The sequence below is a fragment of the Lynx canadensis genome, chromosome A2 (genome assembly GCF_007474595.2).
Source record: "Lynx canadensis isolate LIC74 chromosome A2, mLynCan4.pri.v2, whole genome shotgun sequence".
Classification (NCBI taxonomy): Eukaryota; Metazoa; Chordata; class Mammalia; order Carnivora; family Felidae; genus Lynx; species Lynx canadensis.
The window spans coordinates 36121651-36148195 of record NC_044304.2 but is presented as its reverse complement, the minus strand read 5'-3'; the positions used below and the strand labels follow the sequence as shown (position 1 = coordinate 36148195).

At 36.1% G+C, this 26545-nt stretch overlaps 1 protein-coding gene across 2 annotated transcripts; it reads left to right on the top strand.

The window, feature by feature from the left end:
• The first annotated feature begins 557 nt into the window (after window positions 1-557).
• UBA3 (ubiquitin like modifier activating enzyme 3) lies at window positions 558-26034 on the top strand. Of its 2 annotated transcripts, XM_030307211.2 has the most exons (18): window positions 558-641; window positions 829-870; window positions 2713-2833; window positions 4140-4220; window positions 7914-7996; window positions 10811-10891; window positions 15192-15235; window positions 15581-15645; window positions 15949-16104; window positions 17062-17164; window positions 17339-17452; window positions 22847-22900; window positions 23657-23693; window positions 23780-23861; window positions 24200-24300; window positions 24433-24496; window positions 24637-24691; window positions 25235-26034. In XM_030307211.2, exons 1-18 carry the CDS (start codon window positions 622-624, stop codon window positions 25321-25323), a joined length of 1392 nt encoding a protein of 463 aa, XP_030163071.1. In that variant the 5' UTR covers window positions 558-621; the 3' UTR covers window positions 25324-26034. The 2 variants fall into 2 exon arrangements, with proteins under 2 accessions (XP_030163071.1, XP_030163072.1); XM_030307212.1 differs by lacking the exon at window positions 829-870 and having other exon boundaries at window positions 600-641.
• The last annotated feature ends 511 nt before the right edge of the window (window positions 26035-26545 follow it).

Sequence of the window (26545 nt, the reverse complement as noted above, 5' to 3'; positions counted from 1 at the left end):
GTCTAAATATATATATTTGCCCCCAAAAAAGTGTTTTTCAATTCAGTTCCATTTCCGCTTAACTTCTTATCTGACAGAATGATGTGACATTAAAAGATTACCACTGATATTCACAAAGGAAGAAAATAATCTCTCCATCCCACCACTATAAACCGATTTAGATACGTTTTATTCTTACAGTGAGTACCCTTATGCAAAAATGTTTCCTGAAAAGTAAAAAGTGAAAATCACTCCGATGCTTTGCGTCAGGGAAAAGGTCAGGCGTATGAAGGTGGCTCTTTCAAAGAGTTTTTTCATAGAATATACCATTTTATATAATTGTTTATTAGCATAAATTGTACACACATATAATGTATTATATGTATATTTTTACTCAGCATAACATTACACACTGGGTAAGATTTATGTAATTAAGTGTAGTTAATCAAGATTATAATTACAAGAAAAGGCTTTAAAACCCATCGTAGCCTCTGCGCAGTCAGCCCCACCCCTTCCTGTGGCCCCGCCCCAGTGCCCCTTTCCGCCCCATTTCTTTCGACCCCGTTGACCCCGCCCCTTCGCGTCGTCCCGCCCCTCCGCCCCGCCCGCCGTGGGGGCACCTGGGAAGAGGCGGAGAACAATATGGCGGATGGCGAGGAGCCGTAAGTACTCGGGCTCAGCAGGCGTGCCGGGCCGGGCTGGGTTGTGAGAGAGCGCGGCGGTGGGCGGTCACCGCCGCCACCCGGGGTCCCCCCAGCCCCCCGCCCCGTCCCCTCGCCCCCCCATCCCCTCGCGGCGCCCAATGTGTAGCGTGATGCTGACCCTTCTTTTATTCTCTCTTTCTTTTAGGGAGAAGAAAAGAAGGAGAATAGAGGAGCTGCTGGCTGAGAAGTTAGTGCTGCCGGGAGGCCGGGGCCCTCTCCGGGGACCCCCGCCTCCCCCCACCCCAGGCCTAGGGGACCAGCCGCAGCGGGCCCGGGGGGCTGGGAGGGGGGCACCCGGAGCGCAGGCCGCGCGGCCTCATCCCCTGACCCCCATCCCGCAGCCCCAGGGGCCTGGCGGGCCGCTCCTCGTCTCAGTCTCGGGCGGGCGCCGGGCCCGGGGTCTACCGCAGCAGGTCCTGCACCGGCCCGCCGGGCTGGTACTTGACCAAAAGTCTTGCGGAAGGACCCTTGAGCCCCAACCCCTCCTCCACCCCAATTGTCAGAGCCGTGACCTTGTGAAAAGGGAATCTTTCTTAAACACGTGAAACGGACCGTAGGCCTGTTTGGCCTTTCGTAAATACTGAGACAGTAGTATTAATTGCAAACTTTTTATGAGAACTTTCTGCATAAGGTATTGCAGTAAGCACTTAAATCATTTTTGCAGAATAATTGGTTCTAAAAGGAGAGTGTTGATTCCAAAGAGCTTATTTTCCCCTGATAAGTTTTTATCAGATACTTAATTCTGTGCTGATGAGACAGATTTAAACAAAATGTTTTCCACCCTGGCCCACACCACTTAATGTTTCATCTCCCTACACGGGAGGGGAGGAACGTACTCTTGCAGTGGGTGTGGTGAGTTAGTAATTTTTGTGCCAGTTCCCGGTAGCAGTGCTTTAGAATCTACGAATCTCCTTCGGAGAGTTTAATTGCAATTGCAAGAGGACTGGAATATCCAGCTTAATTTCACATTCCTTCCCATCGTTCATTTCCTTTCCACTTTTGTTTAAAATGACTGTTAAGATTTGAATGCTTACTGTATGCCCTGCATTTTACTAAGTCCTGTATGTGGATTATCTCTTTATCCTCGTTCTGACCTTAAGATGTAGCTACCACCTACACATGAGGTTTATGGCTGTTAGGTAATCTGCTGAAGGTCACAATGTTGTGGAACCAGACCCAGCTGAGCTGTGACATCAAAACCTGTGGGCTTTATTGTTAGGCAGTACTTATTTGTCCCTTCGTAAAAGTTGGGTATTACTAATACATTTGAAGGTAGCAACTGTGGGTTTATAGGAAATTTGAAAATTAAAAATAATCAAAACCAAACATGTATCTTGCATAGAATAGGAAATACATTTTGTATTTTGTTAGAGGAGTCCCTCTCTACTCAGTTGTATGTTCTAAAAAGTTTTTAGATAGTAATGCATATCTGTAGTGTAGTTGTAACCCCAAACTTTTTTTGCGTTGAGTGGAAACAACACCTCATAGTTAAGAGATTCTTTCTTGAAAATTGGGACCTCTTTCAGAGAAAAATGTGTCACAGTTCCTCTCATCAGAAATAATCATTAAATCACACCTTTCAAACTTGGAAATGACACATGAATTATATTAGATTTGGAGCATCACACATCCGAAAGTGGAGTTTTTTTGTTTTTTGTTTTTCATTTTCCTGGTATAAGTGTTGATGGAACAGACTTGAGGGGTTTGCAGTAATCTTTTATAAATTCCAAATGTAGAAAAGCCCATTTCTCACCAATTGACCAAAATCCCAAATTTGATCTTGGTTTGCTTTAGGATCCCAGAAGCATGTAGAATGATACATTTCGTCAAACGTGCTGTTCCTAACTTGAAATAAACTATATAATAGCCAAGGGAAAATTTAAAAGCATAAGCCTAATCATACTGATACTTCCCTTTTTATTTGAGCAGGTCTGGTGTGGTTACTTTTTCATTTGGGGAAACCATAATAGTTGTAGGTGTAGCTTTTTCCTACTGATCTTTGCAGCTGAATTTACTGTGTTCTGTGCAGAATGGCTGTTGATGGTGGGTGTGGGGACACTGGAGACTGGGAAGGTCGCTGGAACCATGTAAAGAAGTTCCTCGAGCGATCTGGACCCTTCACACACCCTGATTTCGAACCGAGCACTGAAGTGAGAAACGTTTATTTTTAAATAACTCCTCTAATAGTTTTATGTTTCAAAAATAATAAAATGCTTTCTTTCTAATTTGCTCTTTAATAAAAAAAATACTAATACAATTGTGTAAGTTATCTTGAAATACTAAATTGAATATTTGCAACTGATTTTATTTGAATGACAAATATTTAGTAGTTTTCACATTTCTCATGTAATGTGTTGAGAATTCTCAAGAATAAAATAACTTTATAATCTGAATTAAGAGTCTAAGTTATACTTCACTTAAAATTACAGTTTAAAATGACTTCTGAGACACATTCCCCATTTTAGCCCTACTCTGAGGAATTAAATTTGATAGAGATATACATGTACTTGCTTAAATTTTGAAATTTAGTTGAAATGCGCATCTTAGAATTGAGTATAATTGCATGTTAAAAATTATGACTGCTCTATAATAGAGGAATAGAGTTTTGGACTGGGAGTGTTTAACTTAAGGCAAGTGTTCAATTAGATACAACTTATTTTTTACTACAAGGTAGAGAATATCTTCTTTATAGTTAGTTTTTATGTCCTTTGTGTTTATAAAGAGATGTTGTTGAAATAGAAATATTATGCTATTCCTAAAATTAAGGTACAGACTCTTGGGTTTCAGTATAAATTTTCTCTGGACAGAATTTACATTGGACAGAATTGCAAGTATTTTGAATTTCTTTGGATAATCTACCTTTTATTTATTTTTTTGCCTGATAATTTAAGATACTGGTGTTAAATGATTGTTTTAAATTGTATTTCTGCTGATGTACAGTTTTCTAAGAGTTTTATCCATTTTTTTCTTTCTGTTTTCTCTTGTTTTATAAATACCATTATTGTTGTTCTTACCTTTTTAAGACCTTTAAACACCTTGTGCAGTGCTTGATCCTCTGTTAAAGTTTTTACAAACTTTTCTCTTCTTAGGAAGTCAGTTAAATAAGTAAATTTGCTGTTTTCCATCCCCTTTCAGAGTTAAAAAAAAAAAAAAAAGATGAGTCTTAATTAACTAGGTATAGTAGTTTTTCTTGTTGGACATGAACTTTTAATTTCATAAAATGAAAATGAATTTAAAAACACTAAAATTGAAACCCGCCGAAATCATTGGGATTATAGCATTTCTGGTTCTACCTTGTTCATAAATTTAAAATAATTCATTGAATACAAAGTCTGCTCTTTATCTTCAATTGCTTTTTTCACGGAAACATTAGAAACTTTTATGGCGATTGCTTTATTGATGGTACTTACAGTTATTATCAACCAGATTTTAATAATGCCTTTTCATTCTTTACAGTCTCTCCAGTTTTTGTTAGATACATGTAAAGTTCTAGTCATTGGAGCTGGCGGCTTAGGATGTGAGCTCCTGAAAAATCTGGTAATTTATACATATATGTATGTATATATGTATATATATATATATATAATGTATTTTTTTCCTCCTTGTGATAATTAGTCCTTTTTCTTTTTCTGTTCTATTACTAGAAAATTTCTTTATTATGATTGTTAATCTTTTCTCCTGAGACTTTGTTAGATAAATTTAGCAGGTCAGATTAGAGATAGTAATTAAAATGATGATATAACTGTGGAACTTTTTACAGTCTAAAGTTTTCAACTGTAAAGTCATTGATAGAAATTCTTCTGTTTTCTTCTCTGGTATTTATTAAACAAATCTTTGTGCTTCCTCTTGCATAGCAGTCATTAATTTCAGTGAAGTAAATAACAAAACTGGTAAATCCTATTTTAACATGTAATTTCAAAGAATTATTTCTTCTGTTCCTCAAAATAACCCAGTTAGGTGGATAGGATATTGTCCCATTTTACATATAGGGAGACACTGAGGTTCAGAGATGGTAAATGAATTGCCCAAGTTTTTCTGAGGAATAGTGATGTGCTTGGAACCTAATCCAGGTCATTAAATCTTAGTCAAGTGTGCTTTTCACTGAGCCATTAGGTCATTACAGGACTTAATCAAACAGTAATTTGTGATGGCCATAAAATAGTAAACTCATGAAATTTCAGAGAGCTAAGCCTTTTTTTTTTTTTTTTTTTTTTTTTAATTTGTTTTCACAGTATCATCTTAAAAGAGGGTACTCTATAGTGAAGCTATTTCTGTATACTGGTTTGAAATCCATAATATGTGACTTAAGAGTTTCGTTGACTTTTAATAACCACAAAGTAGCTTTTTATAAGACCTTATTGGCTTATTTAACAAAAATGGTGAGGGGAAGAATTGATTTAAAGGTGTTGTATGTCAGGTGTTCGTTGGTGTGTCGAAAATTGGAAGTGCTAGAACAAACTCTTAGACAATGAGTAAAGTCACATTCACTGGCCAGATGAAGGACTTAAAAAGTTGGTCTTGGAGCTACAGTTTAAATGTAAACAGTCACATACATTTTGCTAAGAAAACACTAATGTCACTCCTAGTGGAACTGCAGAAACTTAATGCGCTTCATGGTACTTACTCCTGTGCTCAGTTCTGAAGGGATTGTGGGTCATCATGGTCTATGTCCCTAATGAATTTGAAATTTCATTGGAGGTACAAGTCGTACACAAAATAAATAGCATTATGTATGATATACTATGTGATGTGGTGCCAAAATGACAGTACTTTCTTAAACATAAAAACCCTATTGCAGTACCAAGGAGTTCTAGAAAGGAAGGATTTATGGAGGATGGGTAGTGGTTTTGGTAGGCATTGTATGCAAAAATCTCCTAATGCTTAACTTTTTCTCTAATGAAGCTATTACCTGCAAATGTGATATATGGTAATTTTAAATGTAAATTAATTGGAGATTAAATCTAAGGAAGTCACCAAACAACTTTGATGCCTTGTAATTTATTGTTGTAATAACCTCTTAATAGAAGAAAACTAAAGCTTTTCGATTACCACTTGTTACTTTGCTTATTTCAGACATAAATGCCTAAGAGGTATACATGATTTTTTGAATTGACTATAAGCCCCCTAAAGACTCATTCTAAAAAAAAGGCTATGACATTAATAGTAATGATTGATCAATAGTTATTTAACCTCTTCACCCTCATATGCCAGGCATCATTTTGGAAGCTAAAGATACAGCCTTGAATAGTACTGACGGGTGTTTGTATTTGTGGGGCCTATGTTTTAGCGGAAGGAAAAAGACAAGTAAAATACATAATATATCAGATGGTAATAAAAGCTGTGGGGAAAGGAGGAATGCAAGATTGATAGCTTGGTAGATAGCCTGGTGAGAATGGAAGTGGTTTACAAAAAGGTGTTATTTGAGCAAAGGGGTGAGCAAGAATTCTTTAGGCAGAGAGAACATTTGGTGCAAAATCTGTCAAGTGGGAGCATGACCGTTACTTTTAGGACAGCCAGGAGGTCATTATAGCTAAATCAGAAGTGGAAAAGGGGGAGCATTTTCCCACAGGGTATCAGAGAGGTAGTGGGAGGTGGAGGAGCTCAGAGTGAATATTACAAAAGGCTTTACAGGCTACTGTAAGAACTTTGCCTCTTACTATGCGTCAGGAAGTCATTGGATGGATTTAAGCAGATGAGTTGACTTGATCTGACTTTTAACCTGGTTCACTGTGTCTGATGTACAGAGGAAAAAGCTCAAGGAAGAACAGAGCAGGAAGCTGAGAGGCTGGTTAGAAGGTTGTTGCAGTCACCTAGGCAAGAGATGACAATGACTTGGAACAAGATGGTAGCATTGGAAGTGGTAAGAGGTGGTCAGGATGATGAATGTGTTTTGAGATTGGAGTCAACAGGGTTTGCTAGTGGATTAGTTTGGGGACATGAGTAAAGGAGAGTGAAGGATGACATGAAAAGCTTTTTCTCCTGAGCAACTGGGAGGATGGAGTTTGCATTCACTGAAATGGAAGACACTGGGAAAAGAATAGATTTAGTGGTGTTGGTGAGCAAGGATGAATGAGTTTGGTTTTGGAAACTGTTAAGTTTGACAGGTCTGTCAGATGATGCTTTATCTTCCAAAAATTGCCTGGGATCACAAGCACTAACGAGAAGTAAGCACAAGGGCACTCCACCTTCTGGCCAGTAAAGTAGGGGGAAAGCTCCTGAGTGAGATGAACTGGAAACCAGTTTTTAGTGTTCAAATTTCTCATGAGTGTAGCAACCAAGTGGAGAACGTATTTTAAAGAGGAGGAATTGGTCCATACCCTGTCACATATCTCAGGTGGGTACAATTAGAGAGACTGAAAATTGTCATTGGAGGTAGCGACATAGGAGTCACTGGTTACCTTGACAAGGGCAGTTTTCTGTGAAGTGGTGGTAGTGAAAGCTTGTTTAGTATAAGTGTGAGACAGGAATATGAGAAAGCAAGTATGGACAGCCCTGGAGGACATCTTGCTATCTAAGGAGGGGCCCAAAAGTAGGAGAATTATTGACACCTGATTTAATCTGTTTCACTGACCAAGACCAGAAAAGCATGGTTAATTATTGAGACTTGGTTTTTTCGTTCTGTTGCTTCTGCTGATAAATTTGAGCAGTGGTTGTACTGTTAGAATATGTGGCCTTATTGAAATGCAACCATTTGTTGCTTTTCCTTAGCTTTTTTGATTGCTTGTTCTTGACTCAATACTTTAAGGACACTCCTTTTACATGTGCTGTGTACGTATGTGTGTTGGTAATATATAACTATGTAATAGTTATTTCTGAAGCACGACATACTTAATGTTATGTAAACTAAGATAAAGCTTGTAGGAATATTAACAATATTCTGAAAAAGAACAGCAAATTCAGTTAATTAGTAAGACTAGTAAAATTAAAATAGCTGGCAACAGCAGCAAAGCAACAAACTTTACAAATGTGTTTACGGGATTATAAAACCGCTACAGAAATGTCGAGTTGTTCTCTTTTGGTTGTAGACTATTTAAAGTTGAGTAGTTACACATTTTTGACCTTTACAAGAACTCTGAGTTTTATGTACCTTGTAAGACTCTTTAAGCACTGAATACAATTATGTAGAATTTATTATTGAGCATTTATAAATTTAGAACTACATGAAAACAAATCTTAAAATTTCAAATGTGAGGAAATTTCTGCTTAATTGGATTTTTTTTATTCCCACAGGCATTGTCTGGTTTTAGACAGATTCATGTTATAGACATGGACACTATAGATGTTTCCAATCTAAATAGGCAGTTTTTATTTAGGTAAGTTTTAAGATCTTAGTTTAAAATGCTGATAATCACTTGAACTTGAGTACATTACAGTTTAATCATCTTTAAAAACTATGAGAGGGTAACGCTCATTTTATTTAAAAAATAACTACTACTCCCTTTTTAGGTAAAATTTTGCAAGAAAATTTGAGCATTCTGGTGAAACTAGTTTTGTAAACAAATACATGATTTTGTTGTGCTTTTTTAAGAGATTTCCAAATGGTTTATGTGATTCGGGAGGTGATTGTGTTCTGAAGACGTGGAGTGCAGCCTTTTTCCTCCTGTTGATTTCATGAGAGAATAGTAGCCGGAATATTAGGCCCTAATGACGTACACTGGTGGGAATTTATAAGCCAAGAGTTGTATGGTGACTCTGGGGCAATGAAGTTGTGAAAGAGTTGGAACTTTTTTAATAGAAAGAAAAAGAAAATGGACAGTTAAGGAGAGAAGACCCAGGAACAAAGGGATAATTACCTTCGACAAACATGAAATACAGAAAGCGTCTAGAAATGGATTGTTAGAAATGACTTTAAAAACTGGAAGTAGGCCATATATGCAGTCCTGAGGAAAGATTCATTAGTCAGTTTTACTATGTAGCATTTAGAGATTTGACTACCTTAGGTAGAAGTATCATTGATCAAAAAATTATACATATGGAGAGATAAGGACTTTTTATTTTTCTTTCTAGGGATTAGATTACTAGCAGAGAGTGCTCAAATAGTTGTAGATATGCCATATAAGGTTAGGTTAGCAGAGAAGGTAAAATTAAATTTTTGGATAGGCATAAAACCTCTCTCTTTGTGGAAGATATTAAAGAGATTGAGGGATGGGTTAAAGTCAAGTTAAGGAAGTGCTGTAATTGCGATGTGAACTCTACATTTAACATTTAGGCCTTATCTTTTTGTTTATTTATTTAGCCCTTGAAATTATCCTTCACAGAAAACTTTGTGGATCCTTCCCATGTGACACATTCTTAGTACATAAATGCTTTAAGAAAGATCCCATTGAATTCATTGGTTAATGATGATAGGCCATGCCCTTTAGTTTGTAGCTAAAATAATGATTGAAAATCATAATGATAGTTAACATTTGTTGAGTACTTAAGATGTAGTAAACACTTTCTAAAGTCTTTATATTACCTCCTTTAATCTCAGAGCAGCCCTCAGGGCAGGTCATTGTTTTCCAGAATAAGCAATTAGGCCAGGGTGTCCTGCAAAGTTGATAACCTGTATAAAGCCTTTTTGTTCAGAGGGCAGTTTTTAGGTGGAGCAATCTGATCCCCTAATTCTGGAAAGGTCAATTAGCAGTTTCTACAGAAACTGTCTAGGAGTTTTTTTATTTGGGTTCTACTGTGGAAGCGCATATAATCCACAACATTAAAGAATCAAGTCTCTTTTATCCCTTTTATCTAAAGAGCTCTGTCCAGAGTAGTTGAATACAGTACTGAAATCAGGTTCCTTGATTTGTACAGTCTAGTTATAGGACAAAGTCAGAATAAAACTCTTATTAGAAGTTTTGAATCAAGAAAAGCACACTGCTTTATTGGAGAGGAAAAAATTGGCCTGTTAAATTATTTTTCTTTAAAATTCCCATTTTAGGGGCACCTGGGTGGCTCAGTCAGCTAAGCGTCTGACTCTTGATTTGGGCTCAGGTCATGATGTTAGGGTTTGTGAGATTGAGCCCTGCATTGGGGTCAGCATGGAGTCTGCTTAGGACTTTTTCTCTCACTCTCTTTCTTTGTCCCTCCCCCATTTGTGTTCTCTCTCAAAAATAAATAAACATGAAAAATTTAGACTTCTAAAAAGTAAATAATAAAAAGTAATTTTTATTAGGAACATTGATTTTTAAATTTTCATTTATTTTTAAAGTATTCTGTGCTTATATATGAAGGAATACAAAGATATAAGAATATGGTCTCTTTCTTCCAGGTGTTCATAGTCTAATGGGTATGATAGATTTCTGTGTATAATGAAAAATATGTTGTGAAAAAGTAGTAACGAAGCTCTTACTATGTATGTGTGAGGGAGTGATTTATGTCTTTGAGGAGAATAAGGAAGTAGTAAGAAAGAAAATACCATTCGTACTGAGATTAGAAGAGAGAATTCTTTGTGTCCTTTTCTATCTATAGCTATGGTTCTTAACTAGGAGTGACCTTTTTAGGTCTTCTGTTTTTAGCTTCTTAAAAATGTTGGCAATATTTGCAATTTTAGATAATGGCTTTGGCATTGTCTCTTCTTCGAACACATGCATATGACTTCTTATGCGACATAAAATTTACTATTTAATCAGCACACATGGGAAGAAGGGGATAAATGAAGGTTCTTGTATCCCCAGAATAAATCTCATGTATATTTCAGCCACCACCTCCATAGTAGCACCTTGAGGTTCTGGGGTTCAGGGCAGATTTGGAATGCTCTGAGTGTGGGATAATATTTTACATTAGGAAATGCCAGAGTGAAAAGTGGCCAGGAAACATGCCATTGTTATGCTTTATATGGAAAAAACAAAAATAAAAAACAAACACTTTCTATTTTCATTTAAGAAATATTTGATTAGACTTGTCACTGCTTGTGAATTTTACAGTTTTACAGTTGTATTGTAAATACAATTTGGAACATCAGCAAGTGTTGCCATTTGGTGTTAGTGTTGAATGCCTAATCACTCATCAAAAGTACTTCGATAAAAGTATTCCTTCTAAATTTCCTCTAAATAAACTCACCATGAATATTTTTTATGTCTGAAAGTAAATTATATAGATCATCTAGATTTATATGATGAATGATAATTTAAATATAATTTTTCCTGTAGGCCTAAAGATGTTGGAAGACCTAAGGCTGAAGTTGCTGCAGAATTTCTTAATGACAGAGTTCCTAATTGCAATGTAGTTCCGTATCCTTTTGACAAAAAAGTTAACTTTCAAAAGCATTTGTTTTTTATTATAAAAGAAATGTTTAACATAGAGAATACAGATAAGCAAAAAAAAAAAAAATCAGCAGTAAGTTTATTACTGAGGTATCTGCTGGTGACGTTTTGTTTTATATTGCTTCCAATCTTTTCTTTAAGGTTATATAAATATTTTTTGCCCTAATTTTTAAATTAAGCTTTCACAGCCAGCGCCATTGTTTATTTTGCATTATTGCCCTTGATTTCAGTTTGAATTACATATTTCTTTTGCTAGACTGTAAGTCCTTGTCTGGCTATAGTTAATGTTTATGTCTCCCTAGAGTAGCAGGCTGAATAGACAGTCACTGTATTATTTTAAATTTTTTTTTTTTTAACATTTATTTATTTATTTATTTATTTATTTTTTTTTTTTTTTTTTAATTTTTTTTTTCAACCTTTATTTATTTTTGGGACAGAGAGAGACAGAGCATGAACGGGGGAGGGGCAGAGAGAGAGGGAGACACAGAATCGGAAACATGCTCCAGGCTCTGAGCCATCAGCCCAGAGCCCGACGCGGGGCTCAAACTCACGGACCGCGAGATCGTGACCTGGCTGAAGTCGGATGCTTAACCAACTGCGCCACCCAGGCGCCCCAACATTTATTTATTTTTGAGACAGAAAGAGACAGAGCTTGAACAGGGGAGGGGCAGAGAGAGAGGGAGACACAGAATCGGAAACAGGCTCCAGGCTCCGAGCTGTCAGCACAGAGCCGGACGCGGGGCTCGAACTCACGGACCGTGAGATCATGACCTGAGCCGAAGTCAGCCGCTCAACCGACGGAGCCACCCAGGCGCCCCGACAGTCACTGTATTATTAACCAAATGGAAGGTGTGTCGGAGTAAATTCATTCTTAGAAGAAATATCTTTTAAAAAAGTAGTGTTCTGTAGGTTTGGGGAACGTTCAGTATTTTATAGAAATTCAGGAGGTAAGCTTTGCTATTTGAGAAATGCCACAGGATACAAAACAAAAAAACCAAATCTGTTTCTCTATACTAGCAGTGAAAATGTAGAAAGTGAAATTTAAAATACAGTGAATACCATTTATAGCCACTCAAAAAAAGGAAGAAATACTTAGGTATAAATCTAATAAAATAAGTATGTGACTTATATGCTGAATACTGCAAAATGCTGATGAAAGAAATCAAAGGTCTAAATGAAAGGAAAGGTGTTCCTTTTTTAAGAATTGGGTGATTTGACAGAGTAAGGGTGTCATGTCACCCTACATATGTACACAAGTTTAATACAATTTCTATCAAAATCCTGTATTGTTGGATTTTGTTGTTGATACAGACGACATTCTAAAATGTATATGCACAGGTGACGGGACACTTAAAACAATTTTGAGAAGGAATACAGTGTGAGGAATCACTGTATCATTTCAAGACTCAATACACCTACAATAATCAAGACTTTGTGGTGTTAGCAGAGAGAGACACACATTAGTAGAACACAGAAACCAGTAATAGCCAGAGGCAAATACGGCCAATTGGTATTTGACAAAAGTGCAAAACTAGTTTAGTGGAGGAAAGGATAATCTTTTCAACAAATTGTGGAGACTTTTGATAACCGTATGCAAAAAAATGAATCTCAACTCAAACCTCAAAATTGAAAAAAAAAAACTCAAGATGCATCATAGGTTTAAGTATACAATGTAAAACTAAAACTTTGATGGCAGTGTACAAGAAAATCTTTGTGATGTAGGACTTGGTGAAGAGGCCTTAGACCACATCAAAAAAGTGTGATCCATAAAAGAAAAAAATCTGAACTATATCAAAATTAAAAACTGTTTTGTGAAGGGCCCTGTTAAGAAAATGAGATGTAATTATGAGAATGGGATATAATTATGAAGTAGGTATTTGACAAAGGACTTGTCCAGAATAAATAAAGAACTCTGAAAATTGAGCAGTAAAAAAACAATGCAATTAGGAAATGGACAAAAAATGTGAAGTGACATTTAACTAAAGAAGATAGTGCAAAAAGCACATGAGAGTATGTTCATCATTGCTAGCTATAAGAGAAATCCAAATTATGACCACAATGAAATATTACTACATACTTGACATAGCTAAAGGAGAAAATAATAAAATCAAATCCTGGCAAAGCTACAGAAAAATTGGATCACAGATACGTTGCTGGTGGGAAATGTAAAATGGTATAGCCATCTGGAAAATAGGCTGTTTCTTAAAAATGTGAATATATACTTTCCATATAACTCAGTAATTTCATTTCTTGGCATTTACAAATACTTAGGTCTACATAAAAATTATTCTCGAATGTTCATAGCATCTTTATCTGCAGTCTCCAAAAACTGGAAACAATCCAAACATCTGTCAATAGGTGAATTGTTAATACTGGTATAGCCATGCCGTGGAGTAATACTGCGCAATAAAAAGGAATTAAGGAAACATGCAACAAGTTAGGTGGATATCAAAGGCAGTATGCTGAGGGGCACCCGGAGGCTCAGTTGGTTGAGCATCAACTCCTGATTTCGGTTCAGCTCATGATCTCGCAGTTTGTGAGATCAAGCCCTGTGTCAGGCTCTGTGCTGACAGCAAAGAGCCTGCTTGGAATTCTCTCTCTCCCTCTCTGCCTCTCCCCTGCTCTCTCATGCGCACCTTTTCTCAAAAAAAAAAAAAAAAAAAGACATGGTGAATGAAACATGCCAATCTCAAAACATCATATATTGTATGTTTCCATTTAAATAACATTCTTCAAATGACAAAACTACAGAAATGAAGAACAAATTCCTGATTGCCAGGGATTAGATACGGATTGGAGTGACTCTAAAGGGTTAGCAGGAGGTAGACGTTGCCTTGATGGAATAGTCACATGTCTTTATGGTGGCGATTCCACAAATCTACACGTGTTTGAATGACAGCTGTACATACTCATTTTTATCAATGTCGTGTTTTTGATTTGGATACTATGCTATAGTCTCTAAGAGGTAACCACTAGGGGAAACTGGATGAAAAACACGGGACCTCTTTGTACTAGCTTTGCAACATTCTGTGGATCTGTAGTATTTCAAAATAAAAAGTTTAAAAAGGCAAATACAGGCCCCTATAGGGAAAAGGATGAAGAAGAATATGCATACTGTTAGATCTGTGAACTTTGAGTATTTTGTAGAAATCTAGGGCATAGAATTTCTTAGTGTGGATCCTGGGTCCCCCTATTGCTGTTTCTCCAGTGTGTGCTCTGGTTCTCTTATGACCTCCCTGTGCTAGCTGCAGTTTATGCCTCCTGTTTGCCGAGCATTTAGAAGGAATAGAGGCCTGAATGGGTGAGGGCTAGAATTGAATTTGTTTTTTATAGCTTTATTTATAGTCCAGAATAAAAAATCTAGGACAAACATAATTTATATTGTCCCGTTTTTCTCCATTTTGCTTTTTAAAAATATATGATGGATTATTATAATTTAGAGAAGTATAATATATATTATTAAATAGAAAATTGCTCCATTAGAAAAATTAAAATATTTTGTACACGTGTGCTGTTAAAATGCTACCTACTATGATTGATTAACACCAACAGCCATTTTTGAATGGGGTTCTCTTTGCAGCATCCAGACAGGGAAGACTGCTGATAGAATTTCGTAGGGTAAAAAAGAGAGAGACTTGGAAAACTGACTTAAATGAGAGAAGAACAAGGATTTGTTCCTCCCTCCCCGCCCCCCCGCCCCACTTACTCCCAAAATAACAAATCACATTAGTACCTGAAAAAGCAATTGGAAACCTGGTTTTTTAAAATTAGCTTCGCAGCAGTAATTCCTATTTTTAATGGAAAATGTTTGATATATAACTTCGTATAAATTCAAGGTGTACAAGGTGTTCATTTGTCCTAAGTCTTGTAATTGTGTGCCTCAATGGGAACTGTAATGTGTGTTTCCTTCACTAAAATCCATATTGCCTCTTTGCTTAGGGCTAATGATGTGCTTAGGACTAAAGCACACAGTCTGCTTTCCCAGGATGTATGGTTTGATATTAAAACTGAAGTCTAGTAGAGAGTATAACAGAGACATAAATATAATATGGGAGTTCAGAGATGAGAGAACTAAGTAGTTAAGGAGAGGAGTGTTTAGAAAAGAGGTGTTGTCATGAATTAGGATTGTGTTCATTTTGTTACATTCCCTGGAACACTGAAGACTTATGTCTTGTTAAATACATTTATAATTTGTTCCTTATGGCATTGTTAAATTCATTTTATAAATTAAAAACTTAACAGCTTAAGTTCCTTTACTTATATCCAGACATTTCAACAAGATTCAAGATTTTAATGACACTTTCTATCGACGTAAGTTGTCCACTTGAAATTAAATTCTCACTAAATTCTTCCTGTATTTTATTGCTATCTATTTGAAGGTTGCTAGCTATTTGAGGGCTGTTTCTTCATTTGTTTTCATCTCTTGGTGTTTGCTTTTCAGTAAGGTTGACTGAACAGAGAATGCCACTGTTGTAGTTCTTAGTTGATATCATTAGCTGCATTTTTATTTGTTGTCCTGAGTAAAGATTACTCAAGAATTAGGAGCTGTGTGTGTTTGTGTTGTAATAAAAGGTGGGGCTTTTTTGTTTCTTAGAAAGTGTGAATTGTTTTGTGCAATGGCATTTTTAAAAGCTAAACTTGCTTTTTCTTCCATAGAATTTCATATAATTGTATGTGGACTGGACTCTATCATAGCCAGAAGATGGATAAATGGCATGCTGGTAAAAACTTTAGTGTTGTTATGATTCTTGGAAGTTCTTGCTGCTGCTTCTAACATACCAAAAATCAGAATACCATATCATATTTTTGAAAAATCATTTTAATTTTCACTCAAGTAGTTGTGCTTCATTATTTATTACCAGTCATTAGTTTTCAGGTGAGAATATAAATTGCTAATATCATAATCCCTTGATTTGATAATCTAGTACTCAGTAATGTGATTGACTTGTGAAATTACTTGACAGCATGTTATTTTTTTTTTTTAATTGTTATTCCCCTCTCCTACCTTCAAATAATTTTCCTAGATATCTCTTCTAAATTATGAAGATGGCGTATTAGATCCAAGCTCCATTGTCCCTTTGATAGATGGGGGGACAGAAGGTTTTAAAGGAAATGCCAGGGTGATTCTGCCTGGAATGACTGCTTGTATTGAATGCACACTAGAACTGTATCCTCCACAGGTAATCAATAAAGCACCTGCATTTGCGTTTGTGTTATAGTCTCTTGGGGGGTAGAGTTAGGATTAATTATTAAACCTAGTTCAGTATTTAGGATTTTTAATTACAGATAACCATATTTTAAAAATCATGCTAAGAAGAAAGATAAGAAATTATGGTCTATTTCTGGAAACATAGGAACCAAATATCACAGTATGATACTATTCTCTTTTCATAATTCCTTTGTATTCATTTTTTCTTTTGGAGAGTAGGGATCAAGGGCCAATTCTAAAGTTATATGTTGGGATAGAGCTATACTGTATTTTCTTTGGTTTTTGCCTGTGATTGTTTTGGGGAAATAAAGATACCAGGGATGAGAATGATCCTTCCAAAGATGGGCCTCTTTAAGCTACATACCCACTTTAAGGAACAGTTAGAATTTTGATTTAAAAGTAAAAATGATTTTAGGGGCACCTGGCTGACTCAGTCAGCAGAGCCTGTGACTCTTGATCTCAGGGCCGTGAGTTCCAGCCCCATGTTGGGTGTAGAGCCTACTTAAAATAAAGGTTAAAAAACAAAAAGAAAGAATTTTATTAGTGTTTACTTGGGATTGATTTAACTCTGTGAATTTGCTTTTGTTTTGGTTTGTTTTATACCGTCATATTTAAATAGGCAAACATAATGAAGTGCTCATATTTGAGAAATTACTTGGCACTTTTCTTCTCATGATCTAACAAAGCTTAAATTTTGTACATGTAGGGCAAACCTATTGTTATAGGAAGATAAATCTAAGGCAGGTGATTCAGATGCTCTTTTAGTTTTAGAATTATTAGTGGTATAAAATGTTTTGTTTTTATAAGAGGAAAGCTAAGATGAATTAAAACCTACTATCTACTTTTAGGGAGCAGTCCTAATTAGAAGTTACATTTTAAAATAATTCATTATTTAAAATCCACTAAAAAAGGTAAACTGTGCTTTCAGGTTAATTTTCCCATGTGCACCATTGCATCTATGCCCAGGCTACCAGAACACTGTATTGAGTATGTAAGGATATTACAGTGGCCTAAGGAGCAGCCTTTTGGAGGTAATAAACTGAATTTCATAATCCGGAATTATGTAAGATATATATTTGTTTATATTATCCGTTTGTGTAATTACATTAAAAACAAGTTGATTTAAGTTTACATGTTTCCGTCTTCCTTTCCTGCTTATTTTCTCTTTTTCTTTTCTTTTCTTTCTTTTTTTTTCCCCCTAACAGAAGGAGTTCCATTAGATGGAGATGATCCTGATCATATTCAGTGGATTTTCCAAAAATCCCTCGAGAGAGCATCACAATATAATATTAGGGGTGTTACCTATAGACTCACTCAAGGTACGTCAGTGAATTGTCATGAATTATAACCTGGGGATGATCCCATTTTCAAGGGTTGGAATGCTCTGAAAGAAATAATGGATAAATGATTTCAGATAGTACCAGCCATTTGTGGCTCAAAGTACCATGGAAATAATAGTTTCCAGGTGTTCCAAATTTGGTTGGAGGGAACAGAGTTTGACAGAATCCATACTACTTCTTAGCTAGAGGAATTTAATAAAATCTTACTGGAATTGGAAGAGGCCCTGCATCATCCAATTTGAACCATTCATTTTATCTTTCACTGAAGAGGAAATGTGTCACGTCCTGGGACCATCTATTTCACATTTGGATAAGACTGTCAAGACAATTATTTTGTGTATTGAGCAGAAATCTCCATCTTTAGTTTGGTCTGAGTATTGCCCCAGCATACACCATAGATAAATCAGTTCCCTTTTGAGTAATAGCCTTTAACATATTGACAACAGTTATCATATTGCCTGCAAATCACTGTCATCAGCCTTTCTAGTTCCTTCAAAGCTTTGACATGTTGCCTGATGTTAAGTTCCAATCATGTTGTTTTTTTCTAACCATGTTCCAGTTGTCCGTATTTCTCTTAACTACCTAGGGTAGAATGAAGCATTCTAGGTTTGGTCTTATAATAAACTTGTGATAATTGGTGCAGTCTTAGAGGAGAGCAGGGTTTTTTGTTATTTCTTTGCTTGTTATTTATGTTGATGGTATACTTCTGGTTCTTTAAGGTTACTGTCTACTAAAATCTGAAAGTTTTCCTACATGGAGTTGCTAAGCCCCATCTTCCTACTACAGGTTTGGCAGTTTTTTGGGGTGGTAGTTTTGTATCTTAATACTCAAGTATAAGTCTTTACAAGTTTATTCTTTAAAAAATTTTCTTGGGGAGCCTGGGTGGCGCAGTCGGTTAAGCATCTGACTTCAGCCAGGTCACGATCTCACGGTCCGTGAGTTCGAGCCCCGCGTCAGGCTCTGGGCTGATGGCTCAGAGCCTGGAGCCTGTTTCTGATTCTGTGTCTCCCTCTTTCTCTGCCCCTCCCCCGTTCATGCTCTGTCTCTCTCTGTCCCAAAAAAAATAAATAAACGTTGAAAAAAAAAATTAAAAAAAAAATTTTTTTCTTAATGTTTATTTATTTTTGAAAGAGAGACAGAGCATGAGCAGGGGAAGAGCAGATAGGGAGAGAGAGACACAGAATCTGAGGTAGGCTCCAGGCTCTGAGCTGTCAGCACAGAGCCCGACATGGGGCTCAAGCTCATGAATCATGAGATCATGACCTGAGCTGAAGTCAGGTGCTTAATCTACTGAGCCACCCAGGCACCCCTTTAGAAGTTTATTCTTAAACCTGCTGTTACCTCTCTATATGTGCTTTTATGCCTGCCAGGTTGTCTCTTTTTTTCCAGCATCTTTTCATCTGTTGTTTTGATAATCATGCTCTATCTCTTTTCCAAATAGTTAAAAATTTTTACAAGACTTAAGACATCCAGGTGGCTAAAAGACACATGAAAAAATGCTCCACATTACCCATCATCAGGGAAATACAAATCAAAACCACAATGAGATACCACCTCACACCTGTCAGAATGGGTCAGATTAACAACTCAGACAACAGATGTTGGCAAGGATGCAGAGAAAGAGGATCTCTTTTGCACTGCTGTGGGAATGCAAACTGGTGCAGCCACTCTGGAAAACAGTATGGAGTTTCCTGAAAAAGTTAAAAATAGAATTACCCTACGACCCAGCAATGAATTGCGCTACTAGGTATTTATCCAAGGGATACCCGTGTGATGTTTCAAAGGGGCACATGGACCCCAATGTTTATAGCATCACTGTTGACAATAGCCAAGTATGGAAAGAGCCCAAATGTCCATCAACAGATGAATGGATAAAGCACATGTGGCATATATATACGATGGAGTATTACTCGGCAATCAGAAAGAATGAAATCTTGCCATTTGCAGCAATGTGGATGGAAGTAGAGGGTATTATGCTAAGTGAAATTGGAGAAAGACAAATATCATATGATTTCACTCGTAAGAGGACTTTAAGATACGAAACAGATGAACATAAGGGAAGGGAAGCAAAAATAACAGGGAGGGGGGACAAAACATAAGACACTCTTAAATACAGAGAACAAACTGAAGGTTGCAGGAGGGGTTGTGGGTGGGGGGACATTAAGGAAGACACTTGTTGGGATGAGCACTGGGTGTTATACGTAGGGGATGAATCACTGGAATCTACTGAAATCATTGTGCTATATGCTAACTGACTTGGATGTAAATTAAAAAAAAATTGTTTTTAACAAGGCTCAAGTAGCTGAGAACAGACATTTGAATCATACTTCTGGTTAGGCCCTTTTAGGTTTATCTCATTCTTTTGATCAGGCTTTCTTGAGTACTTGTTACTTCTTTGTCTTATTCACAAGGATGTCATGAAAGACCTTTCCAACTGCTCTGCCGAATCCTGGATATACTATCTTCCATGTTTCCCTGGGTTACCTAGTTACTCGTCACAGTAACTGAGTCCAACATGACTTAACTAGGTGAACAATCTTAATGCTCAGTCTAGTGATCAATGCTTCCTAATGTAGGTACTCACAGTTCATCCTTCCAGAATTTTGTTCCAAGTTCATCACTTAGTTCACTAGAAAAAAGGCTTTGCCATCGTTTTGAAAATCTGCTGTTTCTCTTCTGTGATTATTTCCTTGTATTTACTGATGTCCTGGTAATGTCATTTAAAAATTCTATTCTTACATGCTCCTTAGTGCTTCCTGTACTCCCCCTCCTCTAACCATTCCAACCTGCTTTGTGTTCTTTTTAAAAAAAATTTTTTTAACATTTATTTATTTTTGAGAAGCAGAGACAAAGTGCATGTGGTGGGAGGGTCAGAGAGAGAGGAAGACACAGAATCTGAAGCTGCCTCCTGGCCCTCAGCTATCAGTACAGAGCCTGACATGGGGCTCGAACCCACGAACCATGAGATCTTCACCTGAGCCCCCCAGGTGTCCCTGCTTTGTGTTCTTGAACACACCCAACTCATTCCCACCCTGGAGCTTTAATACTCCTAATTCTTTTTTTTTCTTTTTCTTTTTTTTTTAATACTCCTGATTCTTACACCAGGAATGTTCTTTGGATCTCGTTAAGGTTGGCTGCTTATCCCTCAGGTACTAACTTAACCAGTTTACTCCTTCATTCAACTGATAATGACTTCGGAGCCATTCACTATCAATGTTCATATAATTTCTCAGAAATAATGGTAGCCTTGTTTTCCTATGCAAAGAATATTTCATACTTAACACTTTGATACATCCTTGCCCTGGAGCCTTTGCCCTGTTTATGAAAATGCTCTTTCCCCAGGTCATTGCATAGCTAGATCTTGCTCATGCTTTAGGTTTCAGCTCACATTATCACCTTCCTGAGGAGGTCATCCCTGATCATCCACTTTAGTGGACCTCTTCCACCATTGTCAACTCTACCATATACCTTGTTTTACTTTCTTCATAAAGCTCTTCAGTATATGAAAGCAGAAGGAAACTCTGTAAAAGCAAATACATGTTTTCACTGCTACTCGCGTAGAATGGTGTCTGGCATATAGTGCACATTTGGCAACAGTTTGAATTAAATGACTTAATTTTGTCCCGATCAGGAACTGTAAACTCATTTCAATATGCAGCCTCTTTCATCCTTCCATATTTAGCAAGGCTTGGTGTGTGCTTTTGAGCCTGATGATTGAGAGCCTTGACAAAGTACAGAATCAAAATTGGAAGTAAAGAGGGTAGGGACAAGAAGTGAGGAGTGGGTGATGAGAAGTCTTTATCATTTTGGCTCCTATTGGGCAATGTGTCTTACATTCCTCACTGTGCTACCTGTTCTTCCTTTCAGTACATCCTGCTGTATGTGGCTCACTGGAGAGCTTCTAGTTTAACCATCATGAAGTTAGTTCCTCCCTACTTCCCCTTCTCTGAAATTATATGTATTCATACAGTCAGAGTTATTAACTTTTTAAAAATTAATTAATTTTAAATTTATTTCTTTTTAAAAGTTTATTCATTCTGAATGAGAGAGAAAGAGCACAGGAGAGGCAGAGAGGGAGAGAGAGAGAACCCCAAGCGGGCTCTGCGCTCACAGCACAGAGCCTGCTGTGGGGCTTGAACTCATGAACCATGAGATCATGACCTGAATCGAAACTAAGAGTCAGTCGCTTAACTAGCTGAGCCACCCAGGCACCCTAAGTTTAGCTGTTTATTTATTTTGAGAGTGACGGGGAGAACGTGTGAGTCAGGGAGAGGCAGAGAGAGGAGACACCAGATCCCAAGCAGGCTTTACACTGTCAGCACAGAACCTGATGTGGGGCTCAGTCTCACAAACCGTGAGATCATGACCTGCACTGAAACCAAGAGGTCACTTAACTGATTGAGCCACCCAGGTGCCCCCAGAATTAACTTTTTAAAACAGGTTTCCAAACTTTTTCACTGTCTTTGTTCCATGTCTTCTTAGATTATTTGGCCTTTTTCTCAGTTTTTTGAAACCTGCCTGCACCTAAAGTCTGGGAACACATTTTTAAATTCTCCCTCAACTCCCAAGATAATATGGGTACTTTTTTCTGAAGTTTTTGTGTTCCAAAATGAACAATTCAGATATAGTTAGGGAATATTCATTTTGTACTTAAAAAGATGGTGGAGGGTGGGGCTTTGTTCATTCCTAATCTGTGAATATTGATATGCAAAACATGAGATAGAAATAGAGTACAGTTAAATATTTTGAATAGTCCATATTATAGAAGGAAATGAGACGATGAGGGGCAGTTTTTCTGTTTGTTGTAAGTTTTGGGGAATCATTAAAACTATTATATGAGGAAAAATTAGTTAACTATTGTTCTTTATACTTTATTCACACTTCACTGAGGATAGTATAGTAAACTGTAGCAGTTAAGATTATGCACTTGGGAGCAGATAAAGGTTCATATGCCACTCCTATCACTTTATTAGATGTATAGTTGTGGATATTTGTCTCAACTTCATTTTCCTTAACTTTAAAATCAGAGTGATAAGACTAACAGGGATGTTATGAAAATTCTGTCGTATCTTAATCTTCATACTGTACCTGGAATACAATAAACACTCTAATTGTGAGCTGTATTATATTGTCTCTTTTTTATTTGAACCTTAGTAAAGAGTTTTCTTTGATACTGTAACTGGTTTAAGATTCTGAACATACAACAAAGTGATGGGAATGTGAAAGAAGATCATTTCATTGTTAAACTTAAGTCTATTTTCTGACTTAAACGCCTGAAAAATCACGTTGTGGAAAATGATATTTAATAATCAGATTGTCTAAGACACTTTTTAGAAGAAATGACCCCCGTCTTTTAATCAATATATTTTTCAGGAGTTGTAAAACGAATCATTCCTGCAGTAGCTTCTACAAATGCAGTCATTGCAGGTAGGGGAAAATGGCCATACTTAATTTTGTTTTCTTTCCTTTAGTTTTGATTCATTAAATTGACATTTTTGCAGCTACTTGATTTCAGAAAACTAGTGTTCTAGAAATTTGGTATCTTCTTAGGTGGGGAGGGTGTAACAAAACCGCAAAAAAGAACAAGCTATCGGATCTGTATATATTTTGTTTTAAATTATGTCATAAAGTGCTCTGTAGTAAGGGGACATTATATACCTTTCCTTTTTTTTTTAAATTTTATTATTATTTTTTAATGTTAATTTATTTTTGAGAGAGACAGAGACAGAATGCAAGTGGGTTAGGGGCAGAGAGAGAGGGAGACACAGAATCCGAAGCAGGCTCCAGGCTCTGAGCTGTCAGCACAGAGCCCGACGGGGGGCTCGAACTCACCAGCTGTGAGATTGTGACCTGAGCCGAAGCTGGACACTCAAATGACTGAGCCACCCAGGCCCCCTATATACCTTTGCTTTTAATCAGTGTAACAGATTGCTCATTAATCTAAAGAAGAGGAAGGAAAACATGCAGTGCTACTCTCTTACTTGGATTATATAAAACAAATATAAAATTTGTTACTTTCTCAGTGTTTTAAAGAGTGTGTGTGTATAAATCTATATCTGTTTTTTAATCAATAGCCTTAAAAGTTTATCTGTTCTGATTTATAACTGACTTTTTAAAAAACTTGTAATTTTAAATGTCTAATTTTCATTGAGTTGAGGCACCTTTATTTTCTCCCCTCTTCAGCTGTGTGTGCCACTGAGGTTTTTAAAATAGCCACAAGGTAATGGATTTCATTTTTTAATATCTATGTAAATCTGTATTTTGACTTGGCTCAATTGTGTAAAGATGAACATTTTTTCATTACAGTGCATATATTCCTCTTAATAATTACTTGGTATTCAATGACGTAGATGGACTGTACACGTATACATTTGAAGCAGAGAGAAAGGTAAGTACTATTACACTAATGAAAACTTGTTTGATCATGCATAGTTTGATTTTTACGTATTAATTACTGGTTAGAAATATGAGTGAAATTGCCCACATCCTATGTATTCTTTAACTTCCAGAAACCTACTTAGTATATATCTTTTGCAGTGTAGCCCAAAATAAATACTGTGTAGCAAAATAATTTAGGAAAACAGGTCTATTATGAAAAGCAGATTTTAAAGCATGAAAATTTATTTGTAGGAAATACGATTATAAAACAAGTTGATTTTCATTTCATATTTATAGACTATTATTGGTGTGTATGCCACTATTATATATTGTGTTTTATGTGTGTAGGAGAACTGCCCAGCATGTAGCCAGCTTCCTCAAAATATTCAGTTTTCTCCATCTGCTAAATTGCAGGAGGTTTTGGATTATTTAACCAATAGTGCATCTCTGTAAGTGTTCTGGATTTTTGTTTTATTGTAGAAATAATTTTTCTGATTTTAAAACTTTAAAAACTAGAATTGTTTTTTAAGAAGTGATCTTTGATTTTTTAATTTTATTTTGTTTTCCCTATCATAATTTAGGCAGATGAAATCTCCAGCCATCACAGCTACATTAGAGGGAAGAAATAGAACACTTTACTTACAGGTAATCAGTGTTTGGTTGTTTTTTTGTTTTGTTTTGTTTTTTTGTTTTTCACAAAACTCTATTACAAGTCTTTTTTCTCATTATATTACAAGTTCAATTTCACTTAATGTGCTTTACATTAAAATAATTTTGTTTTCTAGTCAGTAACTTCTATTGAAGAACGAACAAGGCCAAATCTCTCCAAGACATTGAAAGGTATTTTAAAGATTAAAAAAAGAAAATGTTTATTTATTTTGAGAGAGAGAGAATACATGAGCAGGGGAGGGACAGTGAGAGAGGGAGAGAGAAAATCCGAAGCAGCCTCCGTGCTGTCAGCACAGAGCCCAATGGGCTCAAACTTACGAACTATGAGATGACCTGAAACTAAATCAAGAGTCTGTCGCTTAACCAACTGAACCACCCAAGTGGTTTATTTTAAATGAATGAAAGCTATTTTAAATGAATATATTTACTAATCATTTTCTTCTTTTTTTCTCTTGGTAAAAGTAATGAATCCTTATTCTAGGTAATGCCTTTAAATGATGATTTCATTATAATTATATCTTTAGAAATGATAATAGAATTGTTCTTTCAGTAGAATATTAAAACTCAAAGAAATCAAAGATAGTATCATCTTGATTAAAGAGAATTGGATTTTGATGTTTATCTAGACCTTAAATGTGTACTTTGTATGTGTGTGTGTGTTTTGCTTCTGTTGAGATTTTTTTGCTTGGGTTAATTATACTTTTTCTATTATAGAATTGGGACTCGTTGATGGGCAAGAACTGGCAGTTGCTGATGTCACCACACCACAGACTGTACTATTCAAACTTCATTTTACTTCTTAAGGAAAATAAATCTGCACATAATAGAAAACTGATGGAAATATTATACATTATGTGTATGCTAAGAAATGTAATGTCATTTTTAGCGTTAGTGTTGCTAGAATTTGACTTTTTTATATAAAGAACCACTCTTTTTTTAAATTTTTAACTTACCTTGAAGACAGAATTTTGGGGTTGGTATTTGTAAGCATTTTCATTAATAATATGGCAAATGATATCTGGAGAGAGAAATAATGAGCAAATGTATTTCTTTAGAGGAGGAGGCAAACACTCTGATGCGTGACTTCTGTTATTATGGTCACAGAACGCATTCCTCAGTTTTCATTTGAGCACCCACATATTAAAAAGATACCCCTTTAAAGAAAATTAGAAAATAAAGTTTTAAATAACATTAAACATTACAACCTGACATCTAGAGCATATTGAACATAGCCTACTTCTTGCTTGATTTAATATTCATTTAATTGTGGTTGTCCAAATGAATATTAATTATTGCAAAGGTTACCGTGTCCATAATAATTTGTAAATGGTGTTATAGCTGAATACCTGTGCATGGAAATGGGAACTATTTTCATGTTTACTTGTAGTGCCATAGAGGCCAATATGCACAATATTAAAGCCAAGACATGGATGTTTAAAAGAATCTAATGTTCAAACAGTTATCACTGATGCTTTCACACTATTTATTAATAAAATCATATATTGTCTACTTTTCTCACTGAAAATTTTTAAGGTATATTAAGGATAGTAAGTTCCATAGTAATGTACATTGGAATAATTTTTAAATGTGTAGCAGGATTACTAATACAAAACTTTTATGGTACCACAAGAAATAGCTACTGATTTAATTTGGTCTCACATAATAATGTAATGAAATGGAATCTTTTTATATTGTCCTTAAAATGCCTTTTTCTTCCCTAAAAAATTAAGCCTTAGACAAAATTAAGTGTAAGTATTGAAAAATTAGTTTTAGTGTCTCAATGTGGGAACATGCACTATGTGTTTTTCACTTAGATGGCAGTGTTCTATTCAAAAGCTTTATGATTACATGTCACTAGGTTAAATTTTTATTTATTCTTTTTAGCTCCATATCAACGTTTGTTTCATTATAAAATGATATAATGAGATACATAGTTATAGGTACTTAAAAAGTTACAGATTCAGGGGTACTTGGGTGGCTCAGTCAGTTAAAGCATCTAATTTCGGCTCAGGTCATGATCTCACG